The sequence below is a fragment of the Cervus elaphus genome, chromosome 23, assembly GCF_910594005.1.
Source record: "Cervus elaphus chromosome 23, mCerEla1.1, whole genome shotgun sequence".
In the NCBI taxonomy this organism is placed as follows: Eukaryota; Metazoa; Chordata; class Mammalia; order Artiodactyla; family Cervidae; genus Cervus; species Cervus elaphus.
Genome location: NC_057837.1, coordinates 3,594,002 through 3,610,384, shown reverse-complemented (window position 1 = coordinate 3,610,384; position 16,383 = coordinate 3,594,002). Strand labels below are relative to the sequence as shown.

The window sequence follows — 16,383 nt, the reverse complement described above, 5'->3', positions numbered from 1 at the left end:
TTTCGGTTTTGAATACTCAATTCATAGAAGCTGTTAAGAAAAGCAATATCAGCATAGCAACATTACAGGTACTGGAACATTAAATTCCTGGAGAAAGGTGATGGATTGGAACATGAAACAGTACTAAGTCATCACTGCCAGGAAAGCTGACCTTAGACAGTATCTTAAGATATAGATTGATGGCCATAAAAAAAATCATACTTCTAACTTGCCAGGGTTAATTAATCAACTTGATTAATTTTTCAAAAGTGGTGTCATTAAATTGAGTAAACTATAAGTTCCATGAAGTGATTTTTAAAACAGCTTTTATGACAATTAGAGCTTTCCAGGTAGCTCAGTGGCAAAAAATCTGCCTGCCAATGCAGGAGATGAGGGTTCCATCTCTCGGTCGGGAAGATCCCATGGAGAAGGAAATGGCAACCCACTCCAGTATTCTTGCCTGAAAAATCCCATGGACAGAGGAGCCTGGTGGGCTACAGTCCATGGGGTCACAAAAAGTCAGACGCGGCATAGCGACTGAGCACATAAAACCATTAAGGCAGCAGTGGGATGTCTTGGCCGTCTATTTACAAAACCTAATTACATTTTTATTCCTCTTTTCAACTATATTTTCATACATGCATGCCTATGCCTCTGGGAAGAAAGGCATGATTAGAATAAAACTGGTAAATACTTTCCTGTATAAAAGGGCATAAATAGTTACTTAAAAACAATTTCACATTAAACTGTCATTCCAAACTGGAGAGACTGTCTGTCCATTTGTAAAATAAGAAGCTATTGTGTTGTCCTTTGTGGGGCTGAGGAACAGAATTCAGCTTATTAGGTAGGAATCTGCTGTCTCTGCTCTGCTTTTCAAGAGACAGGGGAAAACAAAATGTTTATCCAGTATCTGATAGCCACAGGAAATAACAGTGCAGTGCTGGCAAACCTTTGCTAAATAAATGTAGGTATAGTCATATTTTTCAGAAAATTTTTGAAGGGGCTTAAAAAAATGGATGACAACTCTTTACATTCCAGAGAATTTTGTACTTTTCCAAACACTTCATTCCAGTTTCCTTAAGGAATGCAATAAATTAGTCTGTAGATCAAAATAACTATCAAATGAGGGGTTGGTTTGGGGAAGAGAAGCCCAGTATCTTCAAAACACATTAAGAACAGACAGAATAGGGATGACAACGCCCAACTGAGGAACTGCTGGTCTGAGGTGGACTGAAGCACATATCTGCTTTCAGTTCAGTTCAGCCACTCAGTCGTGTCCGACTCTTTGCGACCCTATGGACTGCAGTACGCCAGACTTCCCTGTCCATCACCAACTTCCAGAGCTCACACAAACTCATGTCCATAGATGTGGTGATGCTATTCAACCATCTCATCCTCTGTTGTCCCCTTCTCCTCCTGCCTTCAATCTTTCCCAGCATCACGGTCTTTTCCACTGAGTCAGTTCTTCACATCAGGTGGCCAAAGTACTGGAGTTTCAGCTTCAGCATCAGTTCTTCCAATGAATATTCAGGACTGATTTTCTTTAGGAGCGACTGGTTGGATCTCCCTGCAGTCCAAGGGACTCTCAAGAGTCTTCTCCAACACCACAGTTCAAAAGCATCAATTCTTCAGTGCTCAGCTTTCTTTATAGTCCAACTCTCACATCCATACATGACTACTGGAAAAACCATAGTTTTGACTAGATGGACCTTTGTTGGCAAAGTAATGTTTCTGCTTTTTAATATGCTATCTAGGTTGGTCATAGCTTTTCTTCCAAGGAGCAAGCATCTTTTAATTTCATGACTGCAGTCACCATCTGCAGCCATTGTGGAGCCCCCCAAAATATAGTCTCTCACTGTTTCCACTGTTTCTATTTGGCATGAACTAATGGGACCAAATGCCGTATTCTTAGTTTTCTGAATGTTGAGTTTTAAGCCAAGTTTTTCACTCTCTTCTTTCACTTTCATCAAGAGGCTCTTTAGTTCTTCTTCGCTTTCTGCCATAAGGGTGGTGTCATCTGCATATCTGAGGTTACTGATATTTCTCCCGGCAATCTTGATTCTAGCTTGTGCTTCATTAAGTCCAACGTTTCTCATGATGTACTCTGCATATAAGTTAAATAAGCAGGGTGACAATATACAGCCTTGACATACTTTCCTGATTTGGAACCAGTCTGTTGTTCCATGTCCAGTTCTAACTGTTGCTTCTTGACCTGCATACAGGTTTCTCAAGAGGCAGGTCAGGTGGTCTGGTATTCTCATCTCTTGAAGAACTTTCCAGTTTGTTGTGATCCACACAGTCAAAGGCTTTGGCATAGTCAACAAAGCAGAAGTAGATGTTTTTCTGGTATTCTCTTGCTTTTTCCATGATCCAGCAGATGTTGGCAATTTGATCTCTGGTTCCTCTGCCTTTTCTAAATCCAGCTTGAACATCTGGAAGTTCACGGTTCATGTACTGTTGAAGCCTGGCTTGAAGAATTTTGAGCATTACTTTGCTAGAGTGTGAGATGAGTGCAATTGTGTGATAGTTTGAACATTCTATGGCATTGCCTTTCTTTGGGATTGGAATGAAAACTGACCTTTTTCAGTCCTGTGGCCACTGCCTAGTTTTCCAAATTTGCTGGCATATAGAGTGCAGCACTTTCACAGCATCATCTTTTAGTATTTAAAAGAGCTCAACTGGAATTCCATCACCTCCACTAGCTTTGTTTGTAGTAATGTTTCCTAAGGCCCACTTGACTTTGCATTCCAGGATGTCTGGCTCTATGTGAGTGATCACACCATTGTGGTTATCTGGGTCATGAAGATCATTTTTGTATAGTTCTGTGTATTCTTGTGCCCTCTTCTTAATATCTTCTGCTTCTATTAGGTCCATACCATTTCTGTCCTTTATTGTGCCCATCTTTGCATGAAATGTTCCCTTGGTATCTCTAATTTTCTTGAAGAACTCTCTAGTATTTCCCATTCTGTTGTTTTCCTCTATTTCTTTGCATTGATCACTGAGGAAGGCTTTCTTATTTCTCCTTGCTATTCTTTGGAACTCTGCATTCAAATGGGTGTATCTTTCCTTTTCTCCTTTGCCTTTTGCTTCTCTCCTTTTCTCAGCTATTTGCAAGGCCTCCTCAGACAGACATTTTGCCTTTTTGAATTTCTTTTCCTTGGGGATGGTCTTGATCACTACCTCCTGTACAATATCATGAACCTCTGTCCATAGTTCATCAGGCACTCTGTCTATCAGATCTAATCCCTTGAATCTATTTGTCGCTTCCACTGTATAATCGTAAGGGATTTGATTTAGGTCATACCTGAATGGTCTAGCGATTTTCCCTATTTTCTTCAATTTAAGTCTGAATTTGGCAATAAGGAGTTCATCATCTGAGCCACAGTCAGCTCCCAGTCTTCTTTTTGCTGACTGTATAGAGCTTCTCCATCTTTGGCTGCAAATCAATCTGATTTCAGTGTTGACCATTTGGTGATGTCCATGTGTAGAGTCTTCTCTTGTGTTGTTGGAAGAAGGTGTTTGCTATGACCAGTGCGTTCTCTTGGCAAAACTCTATTAGCCTTTGCCCTGCTTTGTTTTGTACTCCAAGGTCAAATTTGCCTGTTACTCCAGCTATCTCTTGACTCCCTACTTTTGCATTCCAGTCCCTTACAATGAAAAGGATATCTTTTTTGGGTGTTAGTTCTTGAAGGTCTTGTAGGTCTTCATAGTACCATTCAACTTCAGCTTCTTCAGCATTACTGGTCAGGGCTAGACTTGGATTACTGTGATACTGAATGGTTTGCCTTGGAAACTAACAGAGATCATTCTGTCATTTTTGAGATTGCATCCAAGTACTGCATTTTGGACTCTTTTGTTGACTATGATGGCTACTCCATTTCCTCTAAGGGATTCTTGCCCACAGTAGTAGATATAATGGTCATCTGAGTTAAATTCACCCATTCCAGTCTATTTTAGTTCACTGATTCCTAAAATGTCAATGTTCACACTGGCCATCTCCTGTTTGACCACTTTTAATTTCCCTTGCTTCATGGACCTAACATTCCAGGTTCCTATGCAATATTGCTCTTTACAGCACTGGAATTTACTTCCATCACCAGTCACATCCACAGTTGGGTATTGCTTTGGCTTTGGCTCCGTCTCTTCCTTCTTTCTGGAGTTATTTCTATACTGTAGCGTAATAGGCACCTACTGACCTGGGGAGTTCATCTTTCAGTGTCCTATCTTTTTGCCTTTTCATACTGTTCATGGGGTTCCCAAGGCAAGACTACTGGGGTGGTTTGCCACTCCCTTCTCCAGTGGGCCATGTTTTGTCAGAAGTCTTCATCATGACCCATCTGTTTTGGGTGGCCCTACATGGCATGGCTCATTATACATGCAGGTGTTTTGTGGAAGATGAAAGTGGTTTCTGTGGTGAGACTTCACCTCCTAGAATTATCAAAGTAAAGATTTCTCTTGATGTGTTCACTGTGGGTGGCATTAGCTGTAAAGAATGATTTGAAATACTGGTTTCTACATTGCTTCAAAAATCTGAAGTCTCTCAAGTTCACTTGAGTGATCTTGGCTGAATCTTAGTTGCTCTCATTGAACTTGTGAGAGACTAGCTGAGCATTCCTCCTCTGGGGGAGCTCCACTTCCACCAGCCTTCTGGGTTGCTCTGGAGCTCCACATTCTCCCCTTGTCCCTGAAAGTCTGCCCTCATCAGAGAGGAGCTGAAATGGTCCAGCAGAGTGCTTGAAACCAAGAGGACTGTGGGGAGGCAGGCCCACATTCCCGTATCTGGGTATAGAGGGCAAACATGCTGGGCTCAACTAATAAACTGACACATGCACAGGTTTTGGCATGCGACATACATTCAGGTGTTTGCCCTTCCTAAGGAATTTCTCAAGTTAATACTTTCAGCAAAATATTAACTTCCTGACATCTCAGGAGCCCCACTCACTGTGTCTCTAGGGATTAGAAAATAACATAAATAAAAGTAAATTGGTGCACAAGTGTTAGATTTCTGAGCCAGAGAATTCAAATTAAAATATACAAACAGGCACAGTCAAATCCCTATTTCTGAGAGTGGGCTTCTGCCATGGGTTCCAGCTTGGACAGCAAAGATCACAGCAAAGTGGAATTCTGGAGCTCTTTCAGAACAGCTGATTCTGAAAACCATTTTATATCTACCAATATTGGCTGAATGTATCATTATACACAATGTAAGTCAAATCCTGAAAAAACATCAAGGAACAATTTTGTCACAGATATTCTAATGATAACATTTTTTCCTTTTCTTGTCCCCTCTTAGATTGTGAATGCTATGAAGTCAGGGACTTTTGCCTGTTTTCTTCAGTGCCATGGCACATAGTGGGTACCCCAAATAATATCAATCTTTAGAGTGTGATTGAGTTATGTTTGTGAATATGTTTGGAGTATAGGGACTTAACAGCACTTCAATGATTTCTGTGAAGGTATTTCTCAGGAAATGCTTGAAAGCAATCAATATCCTCATTCCATTCTGACATGGACAACATTTCAGAGACTGATGCAATGCAGTATTCAGGCTTGACTGCTCCTTACCTCCTTAAACTTACTTTCTGACTGTTCTCTGTTTATTCTTGGAGACCGGGAGGGAAATAACATTTTGGATTGGGGAGGTGTTCCAGTACATCACACTATCTGTTGGGGCAAGAGATTGTTCTTTCCTGTTTCTGCCATGATATTTGGCGACTGGTTATTTGTGATGGATATACCAATGGCAGGATGCTTAGGGATCTAAGTTTAGATATCGTTTCTACTAATAGCTCAGTTGGTAATGAATCTGCCTGCAATGCAAGAGACCCCGGTTCAATTACTGGGTTGGGAAGACCTGCTGGAGAAGGGATAGGCTACCCATTCCAGTATTCTTGGGCTTTCCTTGTGGCTCAGGTGGTAAAGAATCCACCTGCAATGCAGAGACCTGGGTTCTATTCCTGGGTTGGGAAGATCCCCTGGAGAAGGGAAAGGCTACCCACTCCAATATTATGGCCTGGAGAATTCCATGGACTGTATAGTCCATGGGGTCGCAAAGAGTCACTCAGACACAACTGAGTGACTTTTGCTTTCTACTAATATTACTTATGTAAAGCAGCATGGGGCCATTAGAATCTTCAATCTAGTAAGAAAAAACCAACAAAGGGGACAAGAGATATGGAAGTGAAAGTTTAAGTCATCCCACATTAGAGGTAAGGGTATATCAGGGGGGTTTCTCTTGTAGAACAGAAAAATCCCAGGACGCAGTACATTTCCAGGGCCAGCTGTCATGCTCAGCGTTCCATGGCCTCCTGATACCTGAGTATAAAACAAGAATCCCATAAGGAATTTCTGAGTTCAAGCATTTAGCAGGGCAACCTGGAATGGCTCTTTAGGAGGATGACTGTTTCTTGAGACTTCTGTGCAGCTGAAGGGTAGAAGCAGTCAACACTTTTGGTGTTCAGGCAAAGATAAAATTAGTAGAGCATAAATTGGAGAGAAATTTTAAAGCAGTTATTGATCTACACAACTAAACACAGCATATACAGCATCCAAATACATGTACAATGGCAGAGAAGATAGTTGTTGACTCATTTAAAAAGCTCCTGACCTCTTCTTACAGTATAAATGGAACATATACCACTTAAGACCAGGCAGAAGCCACCTACTTTTGAAGGTTTACAGCTGTGTGTTTCTCATCAATATCAATTATCCATCATGCATCTGGTAAAACCCAGGTTATCCTAGGAAATATGTTCAACTGAGAACTTAGCTGTGTGGCCATAACTGAAATGTCTTAGCTGAGAACACTGACTGTCTTGCAGGGAATATCTGTACTTTTGCTTTGTTTCTCTGAGAATAATATAAAGATATTCTTGGGAATCATTTATGTTTAAGAATAATTTATTTTTGCATTTGTTTGGAGATTTTGGTAAATTTTGTCTCTAGATTTTCTTCATCAAAGTACAATGTAATTTGTAACTCAATATCTTACTTTTTTTTTTTTTTTACCTTCAGATTTATATGTATTATTTTTCATGTCTTTATGTCAAAGTTTTATAGTTAGGGGCAAAATGGCATTATCCTGAACCTTTTTCAAATCTTTCTTTCTATTGGAAGGCTTCTTTTCTACCCCCTTCATATGCAAATCATTAACTAAAGAGCATTAATAAGGTAGAACTCTATATTTCTTGAGTGTATATGTATCAATTTAGCACTGCAAATGAAGTACCACTCTTCTATATGGGCACATGTTGCCTAATTAAATACAATTTAAAAAAAAAAAGCAGTGATAGTGCAACCTGAGTTTCAAAGTCTGGGACATTGTTATACAGATCAAGTCAGCAAGTCTTAAAATGTATAGCAAATTCATTTGAGGAGTTCTGAAGACTGCTGTAGCTATTGTAATCCCTTCAAAATACAACTCTCCTAGACTTCATTATTTTTGTATTAATTTTGCAATTTATATCTTTTTAAATGGGGAGGGCAAGTGTTGGGATTGATGTTCATTGTTTTTTTAAAAAAACTTTTCTCTTGATTTTTAAAAACTGGTTAGTGTATGTGTATTTGAAAGTTTTAATACAAATCAATAGTATAGAGACAAATGTCTTTAATGACAGCCATGAGGGTATTACTGAGATCTCCTTCCAAGTGGGGCCCTTCAGTTAGCTGACACCTCCAGCTGTCTCTCTATGATCTCCCATATTTACATGGAGGCCACGCCCTCGCCGGGATGCTCCTAGCCAATGACTGGGCACGACTTACTAGCGAGGAGCAAATCTGCCCAGCATGGGGGTGCCTCGCTGGGTCGTCTTTGCTCCTGGGCTGCACATCAGTCTGGCTGAGACTTTCTCAGAGCAGCACTGCAGTATGAGATTCCTACCCAATCCTCCGTCCACCCCCTCCCCTCTCAAAAGTGTCAGGCTGACATCACAGAAGGCTCTCCCTGCCTGCTCCTGCTCTTCTCCTCTTCACCAATGTACTTCTAATTGATTCCTAGCAGTTGTTTCTCAGAGGACCCCTAAGAGTAGTTCAGTCCCTCCCAGCCTCTGCCCCAACCCCTCAGAGGTCAGTAAATAAAGATTTATATTATATATTGCAATGGTTGCAGACACTTTATGCAGAATTTCTTTCATGGCCATACCATAGTTGATGTGGTTGGCCAGACACTTAGGCTGTTTCCAGTTTTACACTATTATAGGTAAGGCATGTATATTTTTCTTCACAGATTCGTCAATGAATATCTGCAGCATCTAATTCTAGGAGTGAAATATCTTGGTCGAAAGATGGGTGCACATCAAAATGTGTGTATATTATCAAATTACTCTTAAACGTTTGTATCAATCAACAATGCCCACATGTAGGTTGAGGGTTTCTGTTTTCCTGACATATTCACAGTATTGATTATTATCAGTTGAAAAAAGTTGTGCCAATCAGCTAAACAGTGGCATCTTATTACTGTTGTTGGGTAAACCATCGTTTCATACGTCTACATGTAGGCTGATGATTTACATATTAAGGCAATTTTCCTCTCAATTTGAGGTTTATTCCTGGAGTTTGTTTATGATGTTCCATGTTTTAAATAAATGTTACCTTTTTATCTTTGACATTTAAAAATTTCTCATGATTGCTGAGAGTTTTCTAATGCCGACATTAACTACAAATAGAGAGAAAATATTTCGGCCAAATCTGTTTGTTATGATAAGAATTTAGAATGGAATCAGGTAACTAACTTCTAGCTAGAATTAAAGCATCACTGAATGACTAGACGAATAAGTCAAAGGGAAAAATGTTAGTACTCCCTTCTAGATTCCACTATAGACTATAAAGATGCTATACTAAAATGCTGGTACTCTGATTTTCACTGCCTCTATTTTTATAATTAAATGAAAAAGTTCAAATATTTTAAGTGGTTCAATTTTCCATTTTCCAATGATTCCCCTAGTTTATGTCCTGTTAAAAAAAGCTTCTAGTTATTTAAGGAACTCTCATAATGACTTATAAATCAAAACTGCCAGATGTTGAATTAGGATGGTCAAAATAAATGGGCAATGTGGTACACGATTCTCTCATTCTATCTAGGAATTATTAGAAGAACATCAAATTTATGGGAAAGATTGGGGCTAAGGGGGAGAATCCCTAAACTGTCCAAAATATTTAAAAAATCCAAACAAATGACTTTTGCCTTCAAAATTCTTTTACCCCAACACATATAACAGGGAGTGTAGTACCATTTATTCAACCATGAAGACATTTCTATACATATACCAATTTCTTTGAGAGAAAAAGGAACAAAAAAATAAGATGAAAACTAGAACTCTTACACTTATATATGTGCATAACACATGCAATGACCACCTGTGGATGCACAAATCATTTTTAAATGCATTTTATTCAGAGGAGGAATTGCTCTTACTGAAGAAATCTGAACTTACCTCCTTGTTCATCCAACATAACCAAAGTCCTGATACCAGCATCTTTACTCTACATTCCAATAATGGTAGCAAAGTGGAAAAAGAGTTAGAAAGAGAGAAAAGAGAGAAAGAGAAATCAGTAAGGGGACTATTGGCCCTAGAAATGGAAAACGAAGAAGGATCAAAGGGAAAAGAGGAAGGAAATATGGCGAAGAATATTAGGGGCTGGGGAGGGACTCAGAGGAGCGGGCCACTTATGGACTTGATCCATCAGTGATTCTCAGATAGAAGACGGGGATACAGCTCAGTCTCTAAGGGGCAGGACTGGGGCTGGGGCTTGACATGCACTTGGAATACACATGTATAATATCATACCGTGATTTTATGTCTGGAAAATAAAAAATGCCTATAGTTTTGGTAACACCAACCATAGAAAGAAAAGTCTTTCAAAATCTTTGAGACTAAAACTTCTCTGGCTTGATATATCAAAAAGTTTCCATCAGTGAACTGGGGAAGGGTGGTCCACTGGGAAGATGTGTGTGGGAGGTGGGGTGAGATTTTTCGGGTTATCAAAAAAGATGACTGCATCACAAAGGTTGAGAAATACAGCTCAAAAGGAAATTCAATCTTCCATTTATTTTTCTCTCTGGAGAGGTTTTCTACAAGATTTAGAAAAGGGATTGAAAGATGAGAGATAAGGGCTTTTTCTAATGAAATCTAAAATTCTGCACAACGTAGTGTGAGAAAATAATTCATCCACAAGTTTTACTGCAGTTTTTCGGGTCAGGGGAAGTCTATAAAAGGCACCCACACCTCACTCCTTATGATCTCAATATGTCCAACAGCCCTGAACTATTTGGTGGAGGGAAGTGTGAGCTGGTGGTGGGTGGGAAAAGGAGCAGAGATATTTGTATTGCTCATACTTAGGAATCATCACTTCCAGGAATTCTAACTAGTTAATAAAGACCTTCCATTTCACAGGGTGACTGTTGATAGGTATTAAATGGTACTGCTTACAGTTTGGATTAATTGGTTTTCCAAGGAACACTCATGACAGCCCTGAGAATAAATTCTAAAATAACACAACTCTCAGGGCTCCTTTTATTTTCTACTGGCTTACAGTAAACTAAGAGAGGGAGAGAGATGTTACTGGAGGTCAACAGAAGGTTTGGGTTGTTGTTGTTGTTTGAATAGTTCTTCAAAGATTCAATACCAAGAGTGCTTAAAAAAATTAAAACAATGAAAATTATTTCTGTGAGCTTTTATAAACTCACCATTTCAGCAAATGTGTGCAGTTAACTCTCCCAGACAGAAAAGTCTATTTTGCTTTTTTTTTAAAAAAAAAAAAAAATTGAATGAAAGATTCTTTAAAGTGCTATATAATTTTCACAAGGTTCACATACCTGATTTCATATATCTCATAATGGCCCCTTTTGCCCCCATCCTTATATGGCCCCTTCCCTTTTCTCACTGGCAACCACTAGTTTGTTCTCTGTATCTGTGAATCTGCTTCTTTTTTGTTCTAGTCACTAGCTTGTTGTGTTTTTTAGATTCCACATAAAAGTGATATCATACAGTATTTGTCTTTCTCTGTCTTATTTCACTCAGCATAATACTCTCCAAGTCCATTCATGTTGCTGCAAATGGCAAAATGTCATTCTTTTTTATGACGAATAGTATTCCATTATGTGTGTGTGTGTGTGTGTGTGTGTGTGTGTGTGTGTGTATATATATATATATATATATATATATATATATATATACCATAGCTTCTTTATCCATTTATCTGCTGATGGACACTTAGGTCATTTCCATACCTTGGCAACTGTAAATAATGCTGCTATGAACACTGGGGTGCATGCATCTTTCTGAATTAGTGTTTGAACACATTTTGATACACTTTAGCTGCAAATTCAGGCTATAGTTTTGACAGTGATATCTCAGCATGACTTCAAGAGTCATTGACAGCATAGATTCTGTAGCTAGACTCTGCCCTGGAGTCCTGGTGATTTTCTTTCCTCGCTACGAGTCCTTGGGCAAGGGTCTTAATTGTTCTGGGCCTCAGTTCTCTCATTTGTAATATAGTGATCATAATAGTTCATATCTTACTGAGTTGTTACTTGAATTCAATGAATTAATAGTCAGCACATGCTAGAACAGTGCCTGGCCTATAGTTAGCATTACAATCGGGTTACTAAAATAAACACCTTCACAAACTGCATCTATAGCAGGATATCTGGGCAAACTAAAATATCATCGTTACCAACTACTGTAAGAAACTTCTAGATCACTGCTTCTCAAACTCTGATGTGCATATGAATCCCCTGCATAGGAAACATCTTGTTAAAATACAGATCCTGATTCAGTAGGACTGGGCAAGAACATTTTGCATTTTGCATTTTGAATAAGCTCATTGATGCTGGCTGGTGCAAGTACGTACACCCTAGAAGATTCTAGACCCTAGAAGATACTTCAAAACCTTGTTCTTCAATGTGCTATAAATGGAAACTCATCTACACTAGCCTGAACTTTAACAGGGGTTTCCCTTGTAACTCAGTTGGTAAAGAATCTGCCTGCAGTGCAGGAGACCTGGGTTCAATTCCTGGGTTGGGAAGATCCCTTGTAGAAGGAAATGGCAACCCACTCCAGTACTCTTGCCCGGAGAATCTCATGGACAGAGGAGCCTGGTAGACTAATTTCTGTGCCCCTTTTCTGAAAATTTTAGCCATTGCTTATGAGAAGAAATTTTAAGAAAGAGAGACAGCTCATTCAGACATACAGATGTGATAATGCAAGTTCTGGTGAGGACAGGCTCATCGTAGGAAGCATCTTCTTTTGTGAGGACCCAACTCAAGGTCATATATGAGATCTCTGTTCCATTCTATTAGGAACAGAGGGTGGGCAACAGATGAGTGATTTCAGTTTAGTCAACCTAGCTCTCAGCTGCTGACCCTTTTTGCTCTACTCATTTATTTTATATGAAGCCCTGCAAGTATAATTTCCTCTTTGTTCAATTTGGTGCTCAATATTTCAGTGCTGGAATGATTCACTGAACAATCCAGATTTGCCCCAATTTGGGAGGACAGAAGTGGTGAGCACAGATCAGAAAGTCAAGAATGCTGGGCCGAGTTAGCTCAGCCGCCACCTGAGACTGGGGAACAGTCACTTGACCTTTCTAGACGCTTCCCCATGTTTTTCTTTAAAAAAGAAAATTAATTAACTTATTTTAATTGGAGGGTAATTACTTTACAATATTGTGGTGGTTTTTGCCATGCATCGACATGAGTCAGCCACGGCGCACATGTGTCCCCCGATCCTGAAGCCCCCTCCCACCTCCCACCCCACCCCATCCCTCTGGGTTGTCCCAGAGCATGGGCTTTGAGTGCCCTGCTTCATGCATGGAACTTGCACTGGTCTAGATGCTTCCCCATGTTTCAGACAAGGACAGAGATGCTAAATAAAACTGGGAAGTTCCTCGGTTGGTTCATTCACTCATTTGTTCATTTACTAAATGGTTATTAACCTTCTACTCTGCCCCTGGAACTAAGGTAAGGGCCAGACAAATACACGGCTGAGAAGACAAGTATTATGTTTTAATTCAAGGAGGGAGAAGAGGTGGTTCTCTATTTGTCTTAGTCCAATACTTGGTTCTTGTTTGAGATTCCTGGGAAACCTGTCTACCCAATAACAGGGGGAGTTGGAGATGTCAGGGACTTTTTTTTTCATTTCCTTTTATTTAACTTTAGTTTTGTCTTATTTTTTTCTTGCTGATGAACTAAGACAATGTTCATAGAACATTTTATAGTCTTTCTGTTGTCATCCTGAAGTGCTTTCTCCAAAGTCCAATATACCTGAGCTAAAACTAGGCCAGTCTGGGCATTCTCTCAACCACTAGAGTTCCAAAACACCCTCCCATCTGTCTACCTGAAAAGAATTGTGCAGCCTGATTTTCCCCCTTTGGTAGAAAGTATGGCATAATAAAGACATAGCTTTAGAATACTTACTTTCTTCTTGTGGCCAAAGTGTTTCAAAAGATAAGTTGGAATGAAAAGAAAAGATGCTAAAATACCCATCAACGTTTGGGAGCCCTCAGTAACCACCACTGCATGAAGCTCTGTGTGGGGCTTTAGGATCAGCCTGCCCTGTAGCAGCTTGGCTTTTCCTGGCTTAGTTTCATGGCCCAAGGCATCAACATGTAGACACCATTTCCTGCAGTTAGTATTATGACTGTCCCTCTAGAATTCACTGTCCTCTCCTTTGCGCTCCTAAGACAGGTGTAGTCTTGACTTTGGAGAACTATTTTCATAAGTTTTCCTGCATGATATCCATTTTTATCTTCTACCCCCAGAGTCAGGCATTCCGTAAATACTTGTTGAAATGCATCCATCAAAACAGCCAGTTCCCAACTCCAGCCTAAGAACCAAGTGCTATGTGATTTCCAATCTTTGTAAGTGTATACAGTATTCAGCTTTTCTGAACTTTCTCCACTGACCTCCATGTGACTTTACATTGTCCTAGATAGGCTCACGGTAGCTTCTATTAAAAAGTAAACCTCCATGCTTCCACTCTGTTACACCCTGAAGTCCACGAGGAATGGCACAAAGTCCTATATTCCACTGAAAGTGGAACTGCTTACCTTGGGGAGACTTCACAAGCTGTATAACCTTTCCTGTCTTTAAGATTGAATTTCAATAACCATTCAGCTCAGTTCAAATTATACGGCACTGATGTACTTTGGGATCATGGGCAAGATCCTGGTACTTCAATGCTCGAGTTTTCCTAATGATTTCTGCCCTTGATGAATATTTAATGATGATTCTCTTTAAGGAGAATTTCCTTCTTGATTGAAAAGCAGGGTATCATCTGACTAGCCAATGCCCTAGACATAAGGGGTGTCTGACCATCAATATAAAATAACCCAGGAGGATATAAGAGCAATCAATCTAGTCTCATTATGCCTTGCTCATAACTTCCTAAGGATCGAAAGTCTAATAGCCTCCTCTCTCTCATTAGAGGTAGGAGATAGCATCCATCTGCTTCATCCCCTGATCTAAGATGCAGCTTTATGCTTGATGCAGAGACACTTAGGAGAAACAAAAATGTATGATTTGAGAATCCTACTTCAATCAATAGAGCTTTTGAGATGTTTTCCTCCAGAATAAATTAGAGAATTAGAGCAGATGCTTCTTTTCCAAGACTGGCCAACACTGCCTGCAATTTAAGAAGACACACAAAAGAGAAGTGTGTGCAGCCCAAAGACTCAAGTTGGGGAGGGGCGGGGGGAAAGGTGTGTTGGATACATTTCTCTATCACTTGTCATGTTCTAGGCAGTGTTCCAACGTTGCACAGGTGGGCAAACTGGTGATAGTTTCTGTAGATTAGAAATTTGCTTCACACGTGCATACACACAAATGAAATGAAATATGAGCTTGGAGGCCACAGTTGAAGGTCATACAGATGTATCATTATACATCAAGCTAATGACATCAGCTGACTTCCAAGCTCCCTTCCTTCCAGTCACCGTGATAGCTCATGTGGGGATGTTACTCAGATTTATTCCTTTCACTTGTTCTCATGACAGGTTGAGGGGCAACACGTTTATTCAAGAAAGCCTTGCCAGCACTCTTAGTATATCTGCTTCCTTCTTGGTCCTCAAGTATTTCCACATGAGTGGTGTTCCCAGGATGGAGCAAAGAAAACATTTCTCTTCATTAAGAGAGCGAAGGTTGCCTCCTTGTGTGCCTGCCGGGGGCCCTTGGCTGGCCTGCCTTCCTGTGGGACCAATTTTTGTTACACTGCAGGCTCACACTATCATTTCTCATGACAGCAGACTTCGTTGGGCAGCCCGCCCCCACCCTCCCGGGGGTTGTCCGAGCTCTTGGTTGCTACCTTCTCCTTCCCCTTCCCGTGACAATTCACATTTAGCTTTATTTCATTCTTAGCTGAGAAGCTGAAACTGCAGAAATAAGGGAAAGGATGGCTTCTATAGTGTGAGAGATGGCTGCCCTTCCCTTTCGCCTTATGAAATTTATCTTTTCCTTCTTTCATGTCATTGCAGAAGCAATTAACAGCAGCAAGAGGCCAGTAGGCTCATTTAATCATTCTGCTAGAAAACCCCCAAGATCTCTGAAGATGATGACCACACATGAATTCATACGTTGATAAGCATTTTCAAAGCATAGCTGAAACAGCAACTCACTGAATAAAAACGATTAGACTTGTTTTATTCAGTTAAGATAAATATAGCTCATCCCATTCTTTTTCCACTTCGTCTCTCCCAGTGGACAAGTTCAATTAATCCATTTATTCTTCCTGGTTGACTGCTGCTCTCCCAAATTGGAATAAGTGGAGTTTATTGCAAATGCCCTTTTGATTCCATTATTGCTATCTGCCCTATTTTCCCCATTTAAAAATAGGCAAGGATTCATTAACCATGCCTTGCAAATGAATGTTCAGTCCAGAGTCAGGAATGAAAAAAGAGCTTCTATATTTACATGACTAGACTTAATGCTTCCTTTTATTAAGGAATTCTCCTATTATTTCATGAATTTTAGTGCCTGACTCTAAATCTAACAATTTTTGAAAATATGATGTCTCTATGGAGACATATTTTTAAAAGTCATACGTGTGGCTAAAGTCAGAACAGAAAACCAAGATTAGATGCAATTTAGAGGCATCAAAATCAGTACAAATGAAGATTTTTACGTGGATAATTCTTTTGTATATTAAAAAAATATCACTCTGATATGTTTTTGAGATTTCTTGGAAATCTCAAAATCTCAAAAATTTACTTGGAAATACTATTTTCCTCTGCTTTCCAGACTTAGCTTGGGCTGGAGGGAGAGGGAATACTTTGATGTCTACTTGGCAGCTTAAATACAGCATCTCCTTCATTATGTGGCTTTCTGGTACCTACGTTCACACTGAAATCAAAGGGACAGTGGCCAAGGGAAAGACAAAGGGCTTAGGCAAAGAATACGTCAGCCAAAGGGAA

General features: G+C 39.8%; 1 protein-coding gene across 2 annotated transcripts in view; it reads right to left on the bottom strand.

Annotated features, from left to right (window-relative positions):
- SNAP25 (synaptosome associated protein 25) overlaps positions 1-16,383 on the bottom strand; it is an 81,311-nt gene that overhangs the window by 13,557 nt on the left and 51,371 nt on the right. For both annotated transcript variants that reach the window (XM_043885161.1, XM_043885160.1), the window contains exon 4: positions 9,411-9,459. In XM_043885161.1, coding sequence (XP_043741096.1) covers positions 9,411-9,459 — 49 coding nt within the window. The remainder of the gene's footprint in view (positions 1-9,410; positions 9,460-16,383) is intronic.